Below are 24521 nucleotides of genomic sequence, written 5' to 3' on the forward strand. Positions count from 1 at the left end.
GTGAAGCCTTCGTCGCAGATGAAAGGGAGACTGGAACCTGGATTGTATTATCTGATTGCATGTTATTTATTATTAATATTACTAGCCCCTTTGCAAGCTTCAGACTGAACTCTCCCTTCCCAGAATGGCTCTCCAGGGCCTTGGCAATACAATCGCTCTCAAGGGCTGAGCTATGCATATGATATTATTATGATTATTGCTGTGCTGGTCAGATATGTTGGGTTGTGTGAACCGAAGAGCAGTCGCTGGACTACAAGTGAGCAATAGGCTACGCTCGCTGCCTTCACTGTAGCTGACCTGGAGGGCAGGAGGGTGGATACGGAAGTTTGTTTTCATGCAACTTGCTTCAAAGAGCAGGGCTGGGCAGGATGGTCTCTGAAAAGAGCCATCTCTCAGGGGAATGTTTCTCCTGGGTCCTGCTATCCGCACTAGGACACTAGTGGCTGTCACACTGTGACCATTTCATTACGGTGTTATGGCAAGTGGCTCTGTGCTGGGCTGCTGGCTACGCACTTTAATTTGGTCTGGAAAATAATAGGCATTTTATAACTGAAAAAGCAAAGCAGAGCCATGTCTGCTGGGGGCTGCCCTGATTCCCAGAAGGTTGATGCTGTTGGAAAAATGTTAGGCATGTCCAGCTGAAGCACTAACCTGGGGAGCTCCGAGGTCTCCCTCACTGGAGGGGGCAGGAAGGCTGTGCTGGGGGAGAGGAAGGCTGAGCTGAGAGCAGATGATTGCAGCACACCGAAGCGGGGCCAGGGCTCGAGCTGCTGTACACTTTTCTGGTAGCTAAGGGAAGCAGTAAAAGGGAGCCTTGTGCTGAAGGTGTACAGCTGTCTGTGTAGAGCGGGTTAGGAAGAATAAAAATACTTTTTCCCATTCCAATTCTTTAGTTCTGCTACCTGCTCTTTAAATGTGTGTAAGGCTAAAATCTCAGTCATTGCTACATACTTAACAAGGGACAGCAGCTCACGTCCGAGATTCCAGATGTGAATAGCGTTTACCCACACTGGCATTTTACAGCTTTCATTTTCTCTGCTATACTCAATAAAAATATAATAGTGGTTGCTCCTATAATCAGACTGCCATCTCTTCTAGCGGAACTTTGCTTCCAAGTCCTGCTATCCAGAGTTTGTGTCTGTAGTTCTTTCAGCATCACTGTACCTGCAAGACCACCTGGTTTGAACCTTTGTAGCTCATCAGCTCTCCCTCTACAAGACTTCTCATGCTACCTGTATCGTCTGTGCTTCTCTACGCGCTACAGTTGCATGGGGAATGCCAGGACAACTTCCCAGATGAGGTTCACCTGCACCGGCTTCTTGTCCAAATATCACTGCATCAACTGCAGCCTAAAAAGCAAAGAGATACAAAATAGTTAATATTTAGTGAACCTGGTAGTTGGACACCCTAAGAAGATGCAGTAAGACATTTGCCCGACCGCTATAGGGGTCAGGAAGGAGCTGCTTCCTGTAGACTGCAGCTTACATCCATCCCATTTCCTTTCTTGTGAGCTAAATGCTCTTTAAAAAGACAAACTAAAAATGTGACCATTCTGAACTGCAGCACAGCGGCCAATTTCTGGTGGTGCTGGTCTTTGGAAAGTGGGATGTCTCTGGAGATTTTGAGGGCCACTGTCTCTCAGGATCTGCTAGGGGTCAGAAGCGCCCCTCAGAGTAAGCAAGCAGGAGAGCTCTGCAATGTCAGAGCAGAACGATGACCTGACATCCAGCCTATTTAGCTAGCCAAAATCTGGGAATTCGGGGTACCACTAATGTTACTGATGACTAACGGGAGACATGAAGAGACTGGCTAAGAGATGGAGGGGTTTAAAAAAATTGTTAAGATGCTTTTCCTGAATCCAAGAGTTTCCTTCTCACCACACCCCATGGAAGCACAAATAGGTTCACCGAGGCTGAAACCTTGGTTTGTGGGTAGCACACCTGCCTCCGTTCCCATGAAAGGTCTCTGACCACTTTGGGAATGCAAACCAAGGCTCCCACTGTTCACACTTGACTTTAAACTTCAGATCCTCAGCTTAAATTTAGATCAGGTCGAGGCAGTTTGCTTTCATATGTCCCTCACGGGCTCTCCAGCTTGACAGGAACCTCAAAAAGCTGCAATCCGTGTTTGGAGCAGGTCTGAGTGCTCACACAGATGTCCTGATTCAGGGCAGGGGGTCGGAGGCACTGTGGTGATACAAACAAATAAAAACTTCTCCATCTCAAGTAGAAGAATGTGAACAAGTCAGGAAAAGGAATTATTCTTTCCATTCCAAGCATCAGAAGGCGGTGAAGTCAAATGTAGTGAAGCAGCCCTGAATCCTGTCATTTCACCCCATGTATAACCAACCACAAATATCCTGGGAAAACACTGGCTAAAAATATCATTTTCATCTTCTTACTAAGCCACTTGCAAACCTGTCAGCATATATTACACAGTGATCATCTTCACAGTAAATTCAGAATTTTGCAATAAATAAAACAAATGAAATGTATCATGAAAAAGGCTGAGATCGCACAACCCAAAAGCGTCTAGCAGTTTATTTGGGTAACAGAATCACCAAGGCTGGCAGTCAGTGACAGCAGGGTTCAGAATCAATTGTTCTTAAGCAGAATCTATTTTCTGAGAGGTAACAGGCAATTCACAGAAGTTAAATTTGAAAAAAAAATGCATCACTTTGTATTCAAGCCTGACGAAAACAAAAACTCTCTCATATCTTTTCCAGTTCTAGAGCTTGATTCCTGGACTATTAATTTCTGCTGGACTCCCAGCATACACTGACCATGGCAAAGGCACTGGCACAAGTTTAGGCAACCTGCTAAAGTAGCTGGAATAGTAGTTATCTTGCTAGCTGTCGGTATCTCCGCACTGTACAGTGAACAGACTAACTCCGACACCAGTGTCTCAGGAGATTCCTAGGATCTCTTTTCAGACAGACAATGGAATTCGTGTGGTTGCAAATTTTGCCCACTGGTCTGCAAGGCAGAGAGGATTTCTGCCTTTCCATATCACAGGACTCAGGAGTCTATCCCATAAACAAACTACCCAGGAACAATCAGATATGGAAAACACCCTACAAGCATATCTAACTTATTTATGAAACAAACAAACAAACCCCCACAAAATCCTCCCTTGCCGCAGTTCCTATAACCCGAGACAGAGATGATCAGCTTTATGCCCTAGACAAGAACTGTCTGGGACACATGAATGTAGAAAAGTAGCAGTCAGTGGCACACAGCTTTGAATGCCGAGCTGCAACCAGCTCATGTCATATTAGACATTTTATTTGCACGACGATTATTTGCATCTAGCTGCAGAGTCCAGCCACATCACAGCTTTAGGGTTTCATCCCCTGGGAACTCGGCAATGCTACAAAACCAACCCAGCCTGACTATTAATTAGCTGTATTGTAATGCTGCATATTGACAACATTGGGCTGTATAAACTTCTAGCAAATATAATCACTATTCCAAAGGGTTTCTAGCTAAAAAAAACACAAGGACAGACAGAACAGGTCTGAGAGAAAACAGGTCAATAAAAGTACAGGGAATTTAGGTAGATGGACATGAACTACCTTAGTTCAAGGTTACACAGATAATAACTCCAAGTGTTCAGAGTGCTTTTCTCTACACTGCAAGCACAATACCGACCTGTTTTCCTGGTGATAATGAGATTTCTAGATAGCTAAACAGGGTTAGTTCTGAGAACTTGCAGGAAGTGACTGAGGTGCAAATATTGAGGCTAGTGTTTTCTAAGTGAGCCTTCAAACTAAAGTGAAGTGGCAGGTTAAAAAAAAAAAAGGAGAAACTCTAGTTTGCCATTTTCATGTGGTTATATTGCGTCCGGGAGATAAAGCTGTCCAAATCAACAAGGATCATCAAAGCAACATTGCTTTCCCTGTGACATTGCCACCAGGAAGGATCAACCCAGCATTAAGAATTGAGGGTTGAAACACGATACCTTGGTGAGGAAAGGCAAAGTAGTTTGGATTATGCAAAGGAGAACTTTTTCCCCAGATGGCTTCACCTGTACAGCTGGACAAAAACATAGCTGAGAGTCTGGAAGAAATTTAAATGCTCAAACACTTCTTTTCTTTTCCTCATTCTTTTGGCTGATTCAACAACGTGGATCATTCCACAACTGTCACTGCCATCATGAAAAAAAAAAAAAAATCTCAGCTAGCTCTATCTGTTTCCCAAAAGAATGATGAATAACATAGGTTCATAGGCACATCTTCACACATGTTCCTAATGAACCAGAGTTCAGGATCTCTGCAAGCTCTAGATGGAGTGGATATTCAGTCTGTTATGTTTATATTGCTTTTTTCGTGGAAGTTTAGAGAAACGCCTGGCTAGCACTACACTGCGCTCATCCTTTGCATCATGTATAATGTCTTGTCACTACAAAGCTATAACTCATTTTGCCTCTTACCTTACTGGTGATATACTTTTATATTCAGTCCAGTCATGGGTTTTTGTTTCCAATTTCTGATTTCTTCTTTCTTGAATTTGTAGTCACTTCAGAGCTCCTAATGCAGGCATATAGGTCCCTTCTGTGTTCCTCCCTTGCCTTTGCACCTACTGTGCCTTCAGTACGGTCTGTCTTAGGAACTGCCAAGTCTCCTGCATTCTTTATCCCCACAATTTTCTAACTTGCTTTAAAAATGGAAGTTGATATCTTCCTGAAAAGAAGATATCTTCTTTGCTACCAGAACTGCAGTCATGAACCACGAAGATCTTTCTAAACCTCTCCTGGAAATCTTGCTCCTGAGCAGACTGAGGAAGAATCAGTTCTGTCTGTGGATATTTGAAACATTGCAACAAACATCAGAAACAGAAAAAGTTTTATTAGAAATATTACACAGATTTTTTTTTGCATCATACATTTTAATAATGTTAATCTTTAAATATTAGCATCTCCAAATCTGGCAATGCCTAGTATATACATTCTAATGTGCTCATTGTATAAATTAGATTACGACGTAACATCTGTATCCAATAGAGAAAGCTAAAAGTACTTGACTGTTACAGAGGAATACCCCATTTGACAAATTCAAGCCTGGACCAATAATCAATAAAAACACTGTGTCCAGCACTGCCCAGTGGAACTCGGCACATCTGCAAGTTAAAAATGTAGAGACCATCAGTTATGAAAAACGTTAATTGTTGTTAAGCTACAAGCTCAAGCTTGAGTCTACTCAATATCATCAGCTGAGTCTAAATGGCACTGGAGTTGGTAAAAACCAACACAGTCTAGCAAAGTAGAAGTTATTGCTGGGTTTAAAAATATCTTAATGCTCAGTGCCCTGAGTCGTCTTAGGCTAAAGCCCTCTTCTGACAGGAAAATGCATAATCTCATCCACACAGACTCTGCATTTTATCAGACATGCAAGGCACAGCTTTGTGAACAGCTGGCCCCATCGCACACTTCCGGATGGAAGTCCTGGTATCGTAAGCAGAGAAAGACAAGGGAGGTACATGCAGTAATCAGATGAACAAACACTCTCATAGTTTCATTGCCAGGGAAGTGGGAAAGGAAAGCCAAGGAAGCCAAAAGCTAGACTTTGCAATGATCCAGGTCAGAAATCAAACAGGGAAGAACCAAGCGTTTTGCCAGCTTTTACCTATTTGGTCTGGAAAGAAAACCTGCATCTACTGGTTGGACACACAAAGCAACAAAACGCATAGGGAAAACTTGACAAAAGTGATTTTGAATTACAAAAAGTAAACTTGCCGAAATTCAAAGAGGATAATGTGTCTCATTGAGAGGAAACTGAAGCATCCGGATAAGTCAAAAATCAGTCTGCTAAACAAAAGACACAGGACTGATTTGTTCTGTTTAGCTCTGCTTCCTTGCTGCAGTACAGGAAAAGCGGGAAACTATTTGCCCCCTTTGCATTTCCTTGAATATCACAGGCACAGGAAGGAGAACCTGACTAAGATATCGAGCTCTGCATCTTCTCTTCCTTCATCTTCTGAGACCCACCTCAGGCTGCACTCATAGAAAAAAGGTCACTCGAGGGTGATGTCAGTAAGGACTGTCAAGTAGAAGCCTAAAGAGCCCTGTGGTCCCTTCTGGTTCTCACAGGCCCAGGCCCATGTGCTCCTCTCTTTGCATGCTGGACTGGTGCTCCGCTGCCCTGCCAACAGCTCCTCGGCCGTACTAGAAACCTTTCCAGCGAGCTCAGGCGCTGGGCTCACTTGTCCCCTCTGTATCTTCCCAAGCCACGAAACAATTTGTACCTTCCACGACTCACTAGCAATCTTGGGAGTCAGATCATGCACATTTCATACTTTATACTTCATACTTTTATTCTTCTTTCTTCCCCAACGGTTATGGCATAACAGTGAGGCAATGCAACATCCTATCTGAACTTCACTGAATTTCCATCCTTCCCATTCTTCTCACATGCTCAACCAAAATCAGTCCTTGAATCTCCTGTAATCCGACAAACTACTCAAGTGCACATAGACAAGGGTGTGCGTGTAGGTGTAAGGGTTACGGTGGGTTTAGACAGCACATGGTGACACAGCACAGATTTCATGTGCATCTCTTCAGAGGCAAAGCCCAAAAATGATTTAGGCATTTCAGGTAAACTGCTACAGTCGTAACAGCACACATTCTACTCCAGGACGTTTTTCAGAGGATTCTCAAAACTTCTATGAAGGCTATCCCTATACCCTATACCTTACCTTAATTAACAAATGCTCTATTTTAAAGGCAGAGAGAACTTGGCTTCTGCAGTTCCAATTTGAGATTTCTTACAGTCAAGAAGGAATTTGGTATTTTCTAAAAGCCAGGCTGGTCTTCACCATCCTGTATGGGACATTCAAATTCTTAGGCACCATCCAAAAACAAGTCATTGCTGGAAATCTAGGTCTAGAATTGCATCTGTGCAAGGTTCCAAAGGAAGAAAAAAAAAATGCAATATTACAACAGTTAACTAAACAAACAAAATTCTTCATCTCAAAGCAAGTCAAAATTATCTGAAAAGAAAAAAAAGAATTTCTTAATCACAAAGTATGAGCATTACAAAGTGAGAGGTTTTACAGCTTTTCAAGATTGAAAGGTAACACTGAGCAAAAGGTGAAACTTGGTACATTCTCGCTTACTGACATACAGTGTCTAACTCTCAGATAACTAAAAATGATTTTAAGCATAAATTATGAGAAACATCATTCCTGATCCAGGCCTGAATGTTGTCTATGTTGCTATATGCTATCAGGGGCCTGGGTAAATAAGCTGAGAAGTGATGACAGAAACATCTTTGGAAAATTGATTTAAGGAAAAAATAGCCCCAAGATGAAGGGGTGGGATGGTTTGTTTTTAAGGCTTGAATAAGTCTCGGAGAAATAGATTAGAATAAATGTCAGAAAAGAGCTTGAAGCAAATGATACACTAGATAACACATGTCCTCAGCAAACATCTGCGCAGTCACGTGGACCACATACACACACTTCCAGTGACCAGGGCGTTAGGATTATCTTTCTTTTTCAGACCATGTGGAGCGCTCTGACTTTGAAATGTTTTCCAGACTCTGGGAATGAAAACAGTTTTTTTTTTTTCATCCCTCCAAGTGCCTGATCCAAAGCCTACTGAGGAATATGGAATTTTCTGTGTTGACTTCACTAGACTTTGAACTACAGCCCATTGGAGAGACTTGGGATCTCTGCCAAGAGATACCTCAAGGGGAAAAAAAAAAACCGCTGCATTCACAAGGCAACGGGGCCCTGCAGTGGCTCCCTTCCTAAAAGATCTCTGCTTAGCTGCTATTTTTCTCTTTCATCTCATCACATAAATGGAGACTTATAACTGAGAACATTTAAAGCAACTCATCCTATGTTCTCTAGGGACGTTGAAGTGTATGCTGGAAGATACTGGAGAGTTAATTTAATCTAGAAAGCACTCTCTTGCAAGGAAAGCTCTCCGGACAGCATTTACAGCTACTTTCCCACAGTATAGGATGACACCAAAGAGTGCTGGGGCACTGTTAAGTGTGTGCCACTGTCTCCTTTTATCGCCAGGGCTCTCCAAAGATTGGAATCAGACTTTCCTGGGCAGGATGGGTTAGAACAAATGGCAGACTAGGACTCGGAGCAGACGATGCTTTTCTCCTTTGGAGACACAGGCACACACTGCACTCCTGCTCTGTTCCCTCTCTGACCCTGGCCACTGCCATTGCCCCTCTAGCCCTGTATTTTGTTGTGAGAACATCAATGCCTGAAATAGGCTCCTTACTAATTAAACAGTATCAAGAAACCAAAGCACTTCGGGAAAGCCAGAGGCTAAGCTCAGCCACCTGCAAGGCCCCCCAAAACACCAAGTTTCCTCTATGAATGCACCTGTTTCTATTTCATTAGCCTCTTTTCAGGAGTTAAGAGCAGTGAGCACACACTATTATCTTCTGTAAGAGAGAAATGATCCCTAGCTGTCTATGATTAACATTCACGAAGCATCAGGTCCGGGTCACAGGGTTAAACACACTAACTGTACAACTTCTTTCTTCTATCAGCACAATCTGAAGCACCTAGGCGGCTTTCTGTGAGCTGCTGCACAAAGAAGGCTCTCTGAGACCTGATTCTAGAACAAATTAAGCAGCCTGTTTGATCCTGCTAGCACTGGAGACAAACAGAAAGGTTAACTTCAGGGGGTGAAATGAGAGACACAGTGTAACTGTAAATTAAACGGTACCTTTCAGATGTTTTACTAACAGCACTATTGAGCTGAAAAGCTATTCTGTGGCATCTTAAAGATTTCCATGGCACAGAGAGGTGTTCCAGTTAAATTCTTCGTAACTTGTGGAGTGAAGGTCCAGCTTCCACTGGTATTAATATATTACTATGTTCTTTTACAGGATATTATCACTTCTAAGCATAGAAACTGTCTCAGCATTCATGCATTGACAGCAACTACGTACGTACCGCTGTGATTATTCAGGATTGACACAGAAGAAGTTACTCCACTTGGTCTGCACAAATATGAAGTACTGAGATGTTACTGTATTGCTTAGAGAGTCACCACCTGATTACTGGCCCCTTGTAAAATAAAGCTAGTAAGTTTGCATGACAACTGCGCCTGCACAGTCAGCTGGGAAACAGGGTTCTGGCTTCCTGCAGTAATGAAGCCTCACTCATGAAGCTGTAGTAATAAAGCTATTTTTCTCAAAGAGATAATTTCTGTTTGACCTGAAATGGAGTCCCAGCACCTAGCAGTGTCTTTAAAGATCAGTCACTAATCAGTGATGGAACAGAGCGTGGTTTCCAAGTGACAAATGCACCTGTTACTATCCTGCTGGATCAGCTATGACAAGTAAATTAGTAGGCGTCTTGGGGTAGATGTATCAGAATAACTCAACTTAAGGTTCTACACACTTACATGCATCTGTCACAGTGTCCTACAAAATGTATGAAGGCAAGAAAGCAGCATTTAGGATGTTAAGCATGTTTTGGCAAGAAGAACATTTTTGTGGGCTTTTGTATTAGTGTTAAACTCCCAGCTTCCCTTGACTGCCAGCATTAGTCCACACTGATTTAAAACTTCATTTTGTGGAAGGTCTCCTGTTGGCAGATGCTGGTTTCAGACAAACATTGGTAGCACAGCGAATCCTCTTCAGAAAACTCCTGGAGCTGGTAGAAAACGCTTTGCAGTTTCCATGTGGGAATAAAATTACAGATGAATTTGGTTTGTATAGGTGGACAATGCATAGTTGGTTGTAGTCCCAGATGTGATCCCAATTACGGAAGAGCTTTCTTTCAGACTAAGAGCTTAGGATGTTTGTGGAAGAGGAGTGAGGGGATTTTTAAAGTGATTGAGTGCATCTGTAGCTTTCTTCAGTCTCTCTCCACTTCTGCCCATCTCTTGCTCTGCATCTCAGGTCTCAAAGTACTTGTAAATCTGGGCGACGTACTGCATCACACTCTGCCAGTCCGGCCGGTCCGTGTACATCATCTCACTGAGCTCCTGCACAGGACACATTGCCCAGACTTAGTCAAGCACCACCACTGGGAACATCACTGGGTCCTCTGAGCATCTGTGGCCATCAAACACTACTACTGCTCCAGTTCCAGAGCTCATTAAAGCCACATCCAACATCAAAATCCAGCAGAATGATCTATTGGCCTGGTGCAATTTTGAGGCTCAGGACAAAGAACAAACTAGTTAAACAGTTACATGCATTTTACATCCTGTAAAGATTTCTTCCATCTATAATCAAGAATTAATTCTCTATACCTACCTTCATTTTATTCAAACTGCTGCTTCTTTGCGTGTCTTTGGTTCTGGACACCTAAATATTCCTTTCCATTCATGTTAATCTTATCTCTTCCTTGATAACATATTGTAGATTTTAACAAAGAGTTTTCAAACAGAGTTTAAACAAGAAAATTATCCTTCTGCTTTTTTAAAACTAAAATAAAAGGAAGGAAAATGGTCTGACAGTCATATATAGGACTTTACCCATAAGAACAGGCAATATCTTCTAAAATAGGTTTCCAATAAGATCAAATGATCCATACTCTCATTTCAGGACCAGATAACCTCTAAAGGTTCCTTGACACTACATCATTCTATGATTCTACAAATGTTTCCTGCTGGGATGTTCTCCAATTGCTTGGAACATTCAGAGATGATGATGCCACTTTCCCTAACACTACATTTTCAATACAATCTTACTGACTAGCTGCACGATAACAAGAGATTTGAATATATGCAGCAATTCTCTCCTTGCTAGCAGTAGGTTACTCACCAGACTTGGTTTGATGCCTACACTTTCAGCAGCTTGAAATGCTAACATCAGATTTCTCTTCTGTAAAAATAAAACAAGGTTCGAAAGCATTAACACCAAAGTATGATTAATGTTCCTGAATCCTACCATGTGTGTGGATTAATCAATAAGTCCCTGAAAAGCATCAGATTCAGTATCTTTACACAGAGAAGAAGGATAGACCCGAGTCTCAGCTAAGAACAGCAATGAATACTAAGAGCAATGAATCTCCAAGCAGAATGCATGGGTTTAGGCATGTTTTGTCAAAAGTTATTTTCAGAATGGTTTCCTTAAAAGCTGCAAAACTCAAATAATTTTTTGTATGATTGTCTTAGGACATTTCCCCCACGCTTTTTCGTCTTAGCAAGGCACACTCACAAACAAGTTGCCTTTGAATAGCTCATCTACTCCTGCCTAAGCTTCAGTGCTGGTTTGACAAACAGGCTCTTGTGAAACTGAATACAACTGAGCAAAGGAAACACTGAGGTTTTGTCTTCACTGAGAGCAAAAGATTTCTTGAAAAGGTACTAACTAATGCACAAAGCATTCCTGTAGATAACATAACTGTTGTTGTAATGGACACTAGCTAGCTGAAGAAAATCCAGGCTCCCCCTCTTTTTGAGGGTCTTAACAACATTTGGAATGTGCTGAAATGCTTTGACTTTTTGATACACTGTTATCCAAATAGTTTAATGAATGATTCATCTGCCTAGATTCAGTACTTCAATGTGTGCTGCATAACTCAAAAGGAGTCTCAACACAGGGCAGATCTACAAATCATCTTGGCATTACACCTGTATTACACATTGATTGCCACACATTGAAAACCCTTCTGAAAAACCTTGACTATCTATACATAGAGCAAGCTAAATCATCCAATATTTTTCTGCCTCAGTACTTGTCAAAAGGGAAGGAAACCAGCCCTAGAAGTCATGTTCTTAGGTTATGAGGAGCACCATGAAGTGTCTGTTGTAGCCTTTCAAAAGTGATGCTGTCGTCATGTTTCTATGCAGCACTCACTGGACTCAGGCAACTTGTCTTTATCCAGCAGTCTCTGCCTTTTCTCTCTGGGAATCCACCACCAGTTTCCCTCTGCTCTTCAGCCAGTCAGCTTGTTTTTTACATTCTTAAATCACATTTGTCTCTTGCTGTTGCTCCCATCTATTTATTCTGCATGAATCAATACCAAAATCTTGCAGCATCATGACTCCACCACACATACAAAATCAACAAAAGAGGTAACTTTCTCTGTGAGTTTAGGAGCAGCTATAACAACTTACTTTATCCTGGCCATTGAGCTCCTGGTAAGGAATATGTGCAGGCAAATACGTGTGCAGGAGAGCACAGAAGGCCAGTCCATCACTCCAGCTGCTGCTGAAGTTGGTGATGTCGATATTCTGTAAGACAAAACAAGAACCATCCCTGAATGGTGCTACACCATGGAAAACTCCAAAAAGTAGTTTTAATGCAGATATGGAGGAAAATTCAGAGTATTAAAGGAACATTCATTTACACTTTACATTTTCCCCTTCTTTTTCATAGCAAGTAGAAAGACAAAAAGTAGAAAAGCAGGTTTCAAAGACATGGAAAATGGATTATTAAGGAGTTCAACTTTTTACACACCAGGTCTCATATAGAGAGATTCTCTTTTATGCTTTTTACAAAATGAAAAACACAATGTACAGCACATAGTGCACCTGGAGTTTCCCTAGGCTGGCAGAAAGGAGGACTTTATCTGGTCTTTCCTAACTACAGAGTGGCAAAAGCAAGATTTCTCCAGCACCTAGAAGAGAAAGCACTGATATTTTAAAATGTTGCTTTGTCATCGATTTCCCCCTGCCTTACATCCAGGCTGTCTAACAGTGGGGAGGGATTTGCAGGACCATGGCACCATGTAATCAGTGTCTTTGACCACTGCCACCCATCTGATATTACACAGCAGATACCTGTCATTTTAATGAGAATATATAATTAACAACTATACCTTGATTCAGTGCTTTGTCAAAAGTGATATCCAGTGGCCTAAAGACTGGCCTTGTCCCCAACCCCAAATGCAGGAGGGGTTTGTTTGCATATCAGAGGGCTGCCCGGGCCTGGCAGCAGCAGTGGCTGACGGGCAGCCCGCCAAGGCCGGGCAGATGTGCCTCATTTGCAGAGTCGTTTGCATGAAGGCACGGCTGCCTCCTCGTATTCTTTACGGATGCAACATCTCTCATCTGCACATCACAGAGCACTTTACAAAAAGCAGATAAAGAAGGGGAAGTCTGAGATACAGCATTTAATTACCTCCCCTCATTTGCAAAATTAGCTAGATGTAGATGAAAAGAGAAGAGAGGTTTCTGATGCTTATGCTCCTATTACTTGTCACTGGCAAATAAAGGTGACAAAACGAGATCCTTACAGAAGAGAAACAAATAGGAACCTTTAGGCCTTGTCTACGCACATTTCCTAACATGACAGCAGCACTAAGGAGCAATATTCCTGTGGGCACAGATATATTAAAGAGCACCCTGATGAAACCCTGGAGCTGAGCTAGAAAAATCTCTGCCTTGTCTGTATTGACACTTCCACAGCAGCCAGCTTCAACAGAACTGCAATAAAGACAGCAAAGAAGAGACATTTCCAGAGGAATGGTCTAACACAGCTGCATTTTTAAATTGTCAAAAAATGTCATCCTTCCCCTTCCTGTTATCACTAGAGTGGGACTCTTCTTTGCTAGTCACATAACCTAATACAAGGGTGCACCCGGGCACACTGAGGAAACGGAGCTTTCCTACTAATGACAGCTGAACTATTTTTTTTATTACGTATTAGAGTGAATTGCAGAGCATCCTACGATCAACAGGCAGATTATAATGACTGCAGAATCAAAAATGTATGCTTTTAAAAGAGCCCACCTTTAAACTTTAAAATGCAGAGATTACTGTGCAATAAGGGTTCTTTATGGGGATTCTCTTTACAGGCATAGTTGTAGCTAAACACGCTCAGTTCTGATTCTGTGAACAAGGTGACCTTTCTGAGTTTCTTGTTTGCGCTGACGTAGTAGCAGCAACGCTCAGGAATTCTCAGGGCCAAGTTGTGCTGCTGTAGCTCCGAAGAGCAGCTAAAAACAAAACAGTAAATTTACGAGATACTGGTTAGAGAAGTAAAAGCTCTAGCTGTTCACTGCAGAGCATGGAAGGCTCCAGGATGACACTGTACTGCCTCATCTCTCACACTATAGAAGGTCAGGGGCTACCATCAAATCTTTCTTGCCAAGCAGACCTTCCAGTGAGCTCATCTTCAGCTCAGACTCTCTGCCACTTCTTTCTTTAAATAATAATAATAAATTTCTCTATTTTCCTTCCAGATTTCCCCCACATACAAAGCTTTTAGTACATCCTTCATACAAAAGCTAATGCAAGCACATTAAAAACCCAGAGAACAAGTGCTTCAGCATATGTTCTTCACTTATGATGCCTCAATTATTAGTTAGCAAATGTGGACCTTGCCAGGTCAGACAAGATTTCAGATTGGTAATGAGTGTCTTAACAAAATATGACTCAAATTAAAGTAGTAAGGAAATTTTCAGGTTAAAATACCTCTGGGCTGCAGTAAATCTACCAATTTAATGGGTTCAGAATGCAGGCCACAAAAAGTAGTCGTTACTGCCTTGCATCAGCCACCACATGGTGTTATGGGCTATTAACATCATTCGAGATAAAAAAAAAAATAAGTGACCTAGTGGTTGAACACCATCACAAAGGAAAAAAGCATCTTGCTCTGAAAACTGTGTCTAAGCCACAAAGTTGCACTAGGAAGGACAGCGTTATATTATGGAACTGGTTGAAGCTGCCTTAGTCGGCTTTCTGGACATTAGAGCCAAACAAGATGCATATTATTTATCAACCCACATTATAGGGAAAGGATTAACTGTCAAATTACTTAGGTGTTTTTACTACGGCCAACACATTTCCTCAGCCAATAGCCTACCATCAAATGTCAGTATTTTTATTTTATACTTGCATGGATGAAGATTCTCCCTTGACTCTGCCGAAGGTCATGGGAGCAGGAATGAGCAAAGCCCAAGTTAAGCAATCAGACAAAAAGGCAAGTCATGTTTGTGTGGCAATGCTATATCTCATTCTCATGATGCTATTATGAGACAGGCATGAAACACAAGACTTCTCCTTCCTACAGTATTGCATCAGTTCAGCATCAGTTTGATCAATTTTACTCAGCTTTGTACATTTAATTACACCTAAGCCTCTTCACCTCTTCCCATCTAAAAATATCAACAGGTGTCAAGTGCTAAAGTCTGTAATAAAAACAAAACTTTGGTCCAAAAATCCCCCTATCTCCATCTGCATTCTCTAGGCAGTCATCTTTAGTAATTCTTGGATCCATGTCTTACAAATAAGCAGGAGTTCAAGAGCTGTGTTTTTTCCTCTAAACAAAACCATCTCCATTTCATATATTATATAAACTCCTCTGCGGCATTTCACCTTACTGTGAAGCATTTCACCTTACCTCACCTCACCATTCCGTGCTGAAAATGATCTGTGTTTTCCTGCATAGGACAGTGTGTAGTAAAATTGGAGAGAACCTATACCTCCCTGTTGCCCCACACCAAGAGGAATTAACTCAAAATAGAGGCACTCTAATTTCTTGGAGATCACTGGCTCTAATGAAGCCAGGAAAAAGAAAAAAAAAAAAAAGAAAAAAAAAGAAAAAAGGGAAAACAACTTAGGGAACAAACACCTTGGAAACTATTCACTTCTCTTGATTATTTTGGCAGTGGAGCCTGTCCCAGTCTTTCTGCCACACCTCTCTATTCCTGAACACACAGTCCATGAATACGCGGGAGCTGTTTGTGTACGTGGAGGTTGTTAGTGAACACCTCCAAACGGCTGCACGGAGAGTTTGGCAATTTCTCTTTAGTTCCTAGTGTGCTTACAGCACAGTCACCCCCCATGCAAGCGCTGAACAATGGCACGAAGCTTCTGAGGAGAGACCTGGAAGTTAAACAGTATAGGATGGCACACTTTAGGTGGAGGATATACCACCACAGTGCATGCAGAATGAATGTAGGAATAAACAGGAAAAGCAGAACAGGGACCTGCAGACCAAACTGGGTTATAATGGTAGTTTGGCAGAGCAGAAAATTTGCAATCTTATGGTCACAATATGCCTGGCAGCTGCTAGTATCTCAACATCTAGTCCTAGGGTGAGTTAAGTGGTTCTACCCCACTAAAGGCATCTGAGACAGGATCAACCCCTGCCCATGGGCCAAGGAATCTGAGTATCACAGCTCAGAGTTCCTGGGATGGTCTCCAGACCAAACTGTTTCCAGAGCAGTGCCCTGGTTTCTTGACAAGGAAACTGGCTCCTTCATTTCAAAAGAGAGCTAAGGAGGGAAATACTACTACACATCCGCTGGGGTATGATCAGAGACTGGAATCTGGGAGAAAAAACAGGGAGCTGAGTTATCCGAAAATACAGAAATACCCAGTATGTTTCACCTCTATAAATATCAAAACACCCTACATAAAGCAAAGTAAAAATAAATAAATAAATAAAAACCCAGGCAATGTTGTTTAGAGAGCAAATGTATTATCTATGATATTAGCAGCAGGCCAAATCTAAATGACACTGAGCACCTGCAAGCCATTAACCTTAGGCCCTCACCCCAGGAACAAGACCTTTGCTGGGGGATAACTGAGCGCTATGAGAGCCATGGTGAAGACACACAAGGAAATCTGTGTGATCTGCTCTCATTAAAAACAATTCCTTGTTTATGTGAGGAAAAAACAACCACCCCACTGGATTTCATGAGAGATCTTTGACTCCAGGTCTTCAGTAAAACACAACAATGACATCATTTGCTTTTCACTACAGCCCGACTATGTTAATATACTGCCATGACATAGTCCTGCTAGGCAGATGGTAGGCTGTGCTCACAGCAATGGCTCTCTGAGACATAATTCTCTCTATAAGATCCAGAAGTACAAATTATAGACATGAATCAGCTTGAAGCTAGACTAGAAGCTGCTGGAAGAAAGTCAGCAACCCGAGCATCATTCTGTCACCCCCAGTACGTGCAACATGTTCTACTGCCGCTCAGAAGCCATTGATATGAAAGGGCACAACAGAGTTTTGGTAGAGTGGCTAAACATCAGGGTTCATCCCACACAGAATAAACCTACAAACTGAAGGCAAAACTAGTTAAAATAAATATAGTGAATGAACCAAAGGGAATTGTCTTGCTTTAAATAGCAGTTCCCTTTTAACTAGCTCAGCTTTCTGCAACTCTTCCTTCTCATCACTAACAAGAGGCCCATGTGTCCTCTACAGACCGAAAGTCTTGCAGCTCAGTGTTTTCAAGTGGTTATATTTAGAAACAGATGTCTGGAGAGGAACCTACCTTTCATGAATGATATCTCTGCAAATCTGAACTCTGCCCTTTCTAATGCAAAATCTGCTCAGGGTACCTTGAAGCGCCGCTCCCAAGGATCGTCTCCACCCATCCCGCCTCAACAACAGCGGCATGAAACTGCACATGGAATTTGGATTTAGCACATTCTGGGGGACAGCTTAGTGGGCTTCAGCCAAAGAGGTTCTACCAGAGGAAACATGTAAGCTCTGAACTCTGGTTAGGCAAATTCTGAACTGCTCTCAAGAAGCAAAAGCAGCAGAGAGGCTACAGCTCCTCATAGCATGATCTAACCTCCTGAGTGTATAAAGCACTCCAGTATGTCTAAAATGTTCCACCAAAGGCATGAAATGTCTGGGCAATCTACTGGAAATAGGGGTGAATTAGAAATGCGGTCAGGTCCAGTTAACACAGATGAAAGGCATGAATGTTTAAAATTAAAGACTGCCTGGATTCCTCTGTAATTACAGGGTGCACCCAGATGACTTGGACAATTGCACACAGCTATTTACAATGGGTAGCTGCAAGTCTGCAATGATTTGTATATCCACTACCAGGAACCTTTCTGAATTCTATTACAAATCTTTTTCTCTTAAATGGGATATATGATAAACTCGTGCCTTTTGATCAGAAAAAAAAATCCAGAATAACTTGTGGAACAGCAGCACTGTTTATTGTATAGAGATTAAGTGACTAGCCAAGATTGAGAAGGAAGCCAAATGACCTTCTACCCTCCAGGCTGTATTAATATCCCTAGTCCAAATGGTTCAGGCAGCTGCAATCTCCATTAGGATTATTTTAGCCTTTCTTCATAACTTTACATTTCTAACTCCATCATCTATATTTCTAATGCTTCTGCCAAACATGTCAGTAAATCATGGATGGTATTGCTGATTATTTGTGTATGAAATAACATAACTCACATAACACGTTATGTGAAAATGCTGTTAAATTATGCAATTATAGCACACTGAAATGATAAATAACTCTGGCAGCTCTTTAAAAGGTTATTCCATTTACTGCATTCCTATTTATAAAGGAATCTCATTTCCCATCACATTCCTATGTTCTGTTTGCCACTTGCTTCACCACTGCCACAAATGTTACCATTTATCATATACTTCAGTAAGTGTAAATTAATGAGCCTTTTAGCATAGACAATACATTTGAAAGTAAGCTTATGTCTATATTCTTTGGTAAAAGCACCCAACCCTCATAAATCAGTTGGCTACAGTAGTCACAAGCAGCAGGGATGTTTGAAAGGAAAGAAGTTTAATAGGCTTGTTGTCATGTACTTGCCAAGAAGCTCTTCAACTCCTAGTCATTTTAGTCTCCTCAAAGCCACAATTCTTAGAAGATGCCAAAAAGTCAGGCACAACCTGTTTTCTTCATTACCTTTTGTAGTCAGTCAAAAGAATGGATATTACAATGTTTTCTCAAGTTCTGTGCTCAGAACAAGCTCAGCTGACAGGATTTGCCTTTGACAGCAAACTATAAAGCCATTTTAATGTGATCTGCACACTGTTCAAGCTCAGCTCTTCTCCCAGGAGTTATAAGGAGGCCCATGACCTCTGCAAGGCTGCTTAGCTCTAGTATTTCAATTACAAAGTGACATGGTGCTGCTCTAACAAAGGTTGCCATAAGAATGAAAAACGAAACTGGTACCAAAATGGAGTTATTTTTGGTACTATGTGATAAAGTGTGTGACATCCCATTTCTTTAAATGTGTAAAAAAAGTGTCTACTGACATTTAGATCATCATTGTCACATCTGAGTATCTTCCTTAATGAGTCAAAGAGCATCTGATCATGCTCATCAGGTCTATTGCACTGTGTGGACTGACAAACATTCAAATATTGTTCACACTCTACTGCGTTCACAACTTTCAGGTTTTCTTTGTAACATATAAAGACTATATTTCTAAAATGAAAACAAGTAATGGCAAATAAAGAAGAAGCTTCAGACAAGCTATTAGCACAGTGCACAAACATTGGATTTTTTTAAAAAACCCTCCATGCAAATGCATGTGTAGTTTTGAATGCAAATTATTGTATGAAAATATTCTTATTACCAAATCACTTACCTCAAAGGTCTCACTGATAGGTAATTAAATAATAGGGTTTTGTACATATTCATCACGTAGGGTTTTAATCTATCATTTTTCAACCCAGCTTTTGCTTGAAGTAGAAAAAGAATGGTTAATGCTGAGTTCAGACAGCTAGCGCTTTCTTATCCAAACATATAGAACCAAAGGCTTAAGTAAAAATAATTTGATGGACAGCTCTGTACCATTTCAGAGATGAGGTAACAAGATATGTATCAGGTGTGAGCGACAGTCTGTCATTTACAGCACTGGCATGTTCAATGAATGAGTAAAACAAATGTCCGTTACGTGCAGGGAGGCAGAGGTGGATTACGCAGCAAGACCAAGAACTAGCAGGAGTGCAAGGCCTGGCAGTTCTCCCGTTGCAAGGAACCCACAGCATTTTGATGAATTTTTGTTTGCTACTTTCTTTTTTGCCCTCTTCAGTATAAACTATACTTGTTTCGCTCACCTCTGAAAGCCACCTCACTGCCTGCTACATGACCAACACTCCCAATCCATTTTCTTACCAACTCGCTTGTATAAACGACAGCACTGATGAATGCCAGAGAGCCTGGGCTGTGTTCCTTCATTCCCACGGCTGGGAGCACAAGGATGCAGCAGCACTCCGTGCGGGGGACGCGGGGGGAGCATGCGGAGGAACCGGCTCTGCTCCGAGCCCGAGACAGTAGCACAGAACTTCCTGCCTGCAGCCCTGGTGCAGAATTGCTAATGACCACTCTGACTGCTCCCGTTATTTCTAGATATCCATATTGCTAGTGCAGAGACTAGCTGTATCCTGGAATTGCTGGGAAGAGGGGAAAGCTGCAGACCCCTGCCAGCTCCCAGTACAGGAAGGAGACAAGGTGGGGAGAAGTCTCAACAGCAAAGGATATTCGTGGATCAGGTAGCAGGGCTCTGCTCTCTCCATGCTCTGGAGCTGTTCCAGCTGGTGCCCAATCAATTCAGTGTTTTCACAGCTTGTCACTGCATCCAGGCAACACGAGAAAGGTGTCTTGGACTTTGGGATGGACAGAATGTAAATACTATTTTTAAAGTTACGCAGCAAGACAGAAAGTTGCACATGAAAGAGCTGCATGGGCATTTATTTTCTCTCTTCAATTGAAGTATTTGTATTAGCTGATAGGATAAAGCCCCTGTTTGAGAAAAGGTAGAACTTGGCTCAAGTTACTTGGCCATGCTGGAGAAGCACATTTATGCATTGGCATCACTGTGAAGGGGGCTGGCACATGGGTAATTAACCTGATTATTCCCAACATAACATGATTTGGTTTCTGGATTTATTTTCCAAAGCCAGCTCTGGATCTACCTGGGACATACAGAGAAACTGTATGCTCATATAAGATTTTACTTACAAAAAGAGAAAAAAATAACTATTCTGGAAAAGAACTGAGAATATTTTGAAGTTTGAAGCCCATATTTTCAGTAATTAAAACCCAACAAGTCTGTCTTTCCGTCAGAGTGTCTTCAAATACATTGCAAATATTGCTGGAACTCATCATCACTCAATAGGATGGTAAGATACTATTTAATAGCTGGAAAATCAGGGCAATGATAGTATGCAAGATTGCCAAGGCCATGGAGCCAGTCCAAAGCTGATTTGGGAGCAAAATTCTTGATTGTTTTATGGTCAATTTTTGTTCAAAGACAAAGTAACCTCTGTGGTTGCAACAGCTAACACTAACACTCCCTTGAATTTTGGCATGGATGGGAAAACTTGCTCTGAAATAAGCAGCCTCTTCATGGAACTAACATTTCCTGTGAAAACGAAATACAAAGAGAGCCAGACATGTCAACTAGTTCTCAGAAATGTGCAGAATACACAAATAACTTCCTGAGAAAACAAGCATTGCACAAATATCCCACTTCTAACTGTCATAATGCTACAGCTAATGCAGATGCAGTGATATTAATAAGCACTAGCACCTTCTTACCAGAACAGACGTGCTAGAGTGTAGGACTTTGCAGTAAATCCACCAGCAAAGAACTCTGCTGCATGAAAAGCTGCTGCATTGAAAGTCTTGGTAAATACTAGACAGAGCTTTTTCCTTCCTCCTTACTCTTGAGGCTCTGGCCAACAGTTTCTAACCTTGGGTACGCAGCCATCCGTTCATTCTCACGCTGAGTTTATGGCAGAGTCACTCTCTTCTGTGGACGGAAAGGTCTCCCTTCTGCCACAGGCATCCTGGCCCAAGAAGCTGCCGACCTCTCCAGTGAGGAACATGGGCTCTATGAGCACCTCACCACAGGGAATGTGCTATCTTCTCACCTGTCTATCTGCATCTGTATATCCTGAGCCAAATTTTGTGTGTGCCGGATCTCATCTGGTCAGCAACCCAGTCAAAAAACCACTGGGGATATGGGAAGCGGCAGGAAAATAGAGCATGAGAACAGGGAGGATATGGAGGAAATACTAGTTAGTACAAAAAAAGAAAGGAGATACGAATTCCTATGAGAAAAAGAAAGCCACAAATTCATAAACAAAAAGCTGGTATTAGTCTGAGTTTGAATTGGATTTAAAAGGGTAAAAATATCCACTGCAAAACCACTAGTCAACCAGTCTCTTCTATAATTATTTGACTAACAGCAGATACCAACACAGCCTTTATTTTGCTCCCCAAGCTACTGCATTCTTGCTACATATAAATGTGGTAGAGTGCAGAGACACTGCCCTGGCATGGTCTCGCATACCAGCTTCATGCTTCCATTAGTAGAATCCAGAAGTACACTTAATGCATTTCAGGCTATGCTTGGAAGCAACCTGCTTCCAATGTCTCTCTCCAAAAGCTGGAGAGCCATGACCATAGTAGTAGGAATACTTTAAGGTAGCTTTTTTTTCCTCCTTTCTTTTTGAATAGTTAGCTGAAGCACTGAACAGGAACCAACAGGACATTTATCAGTCATCCTAGGTGGGTACCAGCGCTTCCTGGGAGCGCTGCTTCTCTTGAAGATGTCACTGCCACTATCCATAGAAGACGCAGTGACATCATCACAGAAGGGTCCTGTTAAACCAAGTAAAACTTTAATAGAAGAAAGACTAACCATGATGGTGCCTTGGAGAAAAGAGTCAGCTTCAGATTCTCCTTTTTCTCTGTGCCGTAAGATGGATATGTAATGTTTGGAAAAAATGTGAAAACAGATCTTCCAAGCAATCCATATTCATTAACATGATAGCATTTTCCTCCTCTGTCTGGAGGAGGCATGTGTGGCACAAACCATCATCCTCCGTTCTAATGACCATGGGTTAAGTGCCTCTTGATGTTCTGTGTTTTCACAGTACATTGTGGATAGTAATAGACTCAGCCTAGAGAGCTTTGGCCCCTTGACAAATGGTCTGTACAGAGAGCAAGCAGAACCAGGGCACTTAAATAACACCACTAATGATATGATTATGGAAGGCGATAATGCAACACGAATGACTCTCGGCAGTTTCCAGCAGTTAAGACACATGAGAACAGAGCCTATTAGAAAAGAGGCACCCACTTTTCTTTTTAAATAGGTGGAAAAAAGCACGAGACAACAGAGAAAAAGCTGTTTTAACATAAATAACTCACTCCCAGTAGACTTTGTGGTCTAAAGGACTTATGGTAATTGAGATCCAGAGCCACAAAAGCAGTTCTCAAGTCTGGTCATCTCATCACCCTACATTACACACCATGATGTCAACAACTTTCGAGAGGCAGAAGGAACAGTCTATGCATGTCTAGCAAGAAAGACCATGTGCAAGTGCACAGCTCTTATAGATGAATATACATTAGAAGAAGTATTTTTTCACCTGGAGGCTTTCCTCCAGGAAGTTATGCAGAAAGACACTGAGCCCAAAGCCTTATTTCAATATAATTCTTTTTTCAGCTGAGATTTTTAAATCCTGCTCTGCATAGTTATTCAAAAGCAGTGGCCAAAATACCAGACAACATTCACGCAAGCACTGAAATATTACAACTGTAATCCATACAGTACATCATGCTATAGAGATCTCACTTTCATATTTTTTCTCCTAGTAGCCATTCATTTCTGATATCATATTACCACTTCCATAAAGATCTTTGAAGTGTCATAGTAGATCAGAGATGCATAGATGTTTTCATGTTTCCCCTCAGTTTCTGTAAACTCATGCATTTTTTTTTTAATAAGTCAAACCCTCCAGGCCACTAATCATTTCTGCTGCATTTCTCTCAACCTGCCCCCCCCCAGTGTCTCTCTCATGTCTTATGAGATTTCTTCCTGGGGACGGCACTGAAGTTCAAAGCTGGTGAATATTCCCACTGCTGTCAATGCAAGGATATCTGCCACTAGCAGGATGTAAATTTCTATCTATAGTATAAGCCTTGTATGGATTAAAGCATTTAAAAAGTGGAGCCCTGTGCTCTGCTCCCTAGATCTTATCCCCAGATGCTCCCCTAGGTCACTAATCCAGCTTTCCTCAGTGAATCTGGGACATGGATGGTAGCTGCTAGTGAGAGAATCTGTTATTCTAATCCATTTTGTTTATACTTGATGAAATAAGATATCTCCATAATTCAGACAGAAAAGCAGCTCCCTCTTCCTCAAATGCCCAAACCATGAACTGTGGAAAGACTTAACCCAAACCTTAAAGGCAGGACAGTATGGCACACCATATGAAGCGAGGCAGCAAAGCAGCATGTCCTTCGTTCTCTCATTCCATTATATCACAGAATCAGGGAGCTGAAAAGAGTGGCATCCAAAGCTATCCATGGTTCTGAGCTTTGTGTCAGGAAGAATGTGATGGATATACTGCAGGTTTGCACAGATGATGCCTCGCTGACATAGGTATCACATGCATAAGAGTAGTCACACCCATCACCAAGTTTCTGCTTGAAGTTCATGACTTCATTCCCACCAGTGCAGCAGCCAAGGCAGGGAGGAGGATGACGTTCTTCACTCCATTCCAGCTCTTTGTAATCAAAAATGATAAAAACTCCCCATGGAGCTGAATATCAGCTCTATCATGAGAGTGCTAGGGTCAGGAAAAAGCAAGTTCAAGTAGAGTTACTGAATGTACTGCAAAGAGCATGATGGGAATGAGAATCTGAGGAGGAATGTGCAAAAGATAATGCCTGTAGATGGAAGAGTGAGGACGGAGCCATGACACTCTCACCATAAGTCAATACATCCTGTGTCTTATCTAATCTGCTCCAAAATCTTTCACTCTGGGCAATAAGGCCCTCCACTGCCTCCCAGAACAACCTACTCTTACTATCCTGGTCCATGCAGTGTTTGTC

The 24521-nt window shown here is 41.8% G+C and overlaps 1 protein-coding gene across 1 annotated transcript in view; it reads right to left on the bottom strand.

Annotated features, from left to right (window-relative positions):
* Positions 1 to 7285: 7285 nt before the first annotated feature.
* The window catches only part of SPECC1 (sperm antigen with calponin homology and coiled-coil domains 1), an 80806-nt gene continuing 63570 nt past the window's right edge, over positions 7286 to 24521 (bottom strand). Inside the window, exons 13-15 of the mRNA XM_088533096.1 lie at positions 12043 to 12159; positions 10745 to 10804; positions 7286 to 9960 (exon numbers count right to left, since the gene is read on the bottom strand). Of these exons, the coding sequence (XP_088389222.1) occupies positions 9871 to 9960; positions 10745 to 10804; positions 12043 to 12159 (267 nt within the window). The 3' untranslated portion in view covers positions 7286 to 9870. The remainder of the gene's footprint in view (positions 9961 to 10744; positions 10805 to 12042; positions 12160 to 24521) is intronic.

Source organism: Tinamus guttatus, unplaced genomic scaffold (genome assembly GCF_059628265.1).
Source record: "Tinamus guttatus ecotype Peru unplaced genomic scaffold, ASM5962826v1 Tinamus_guttatus_pri_ptg000480l, whole genome shotgun sequence".
In the NCBI taxonomy this organism is placed as follows: Eukaryota; Metazoa; Chordata; class Aves; order Tinamiformes; family Tinamidae; genus Tinamus; species Tinamus guttatus.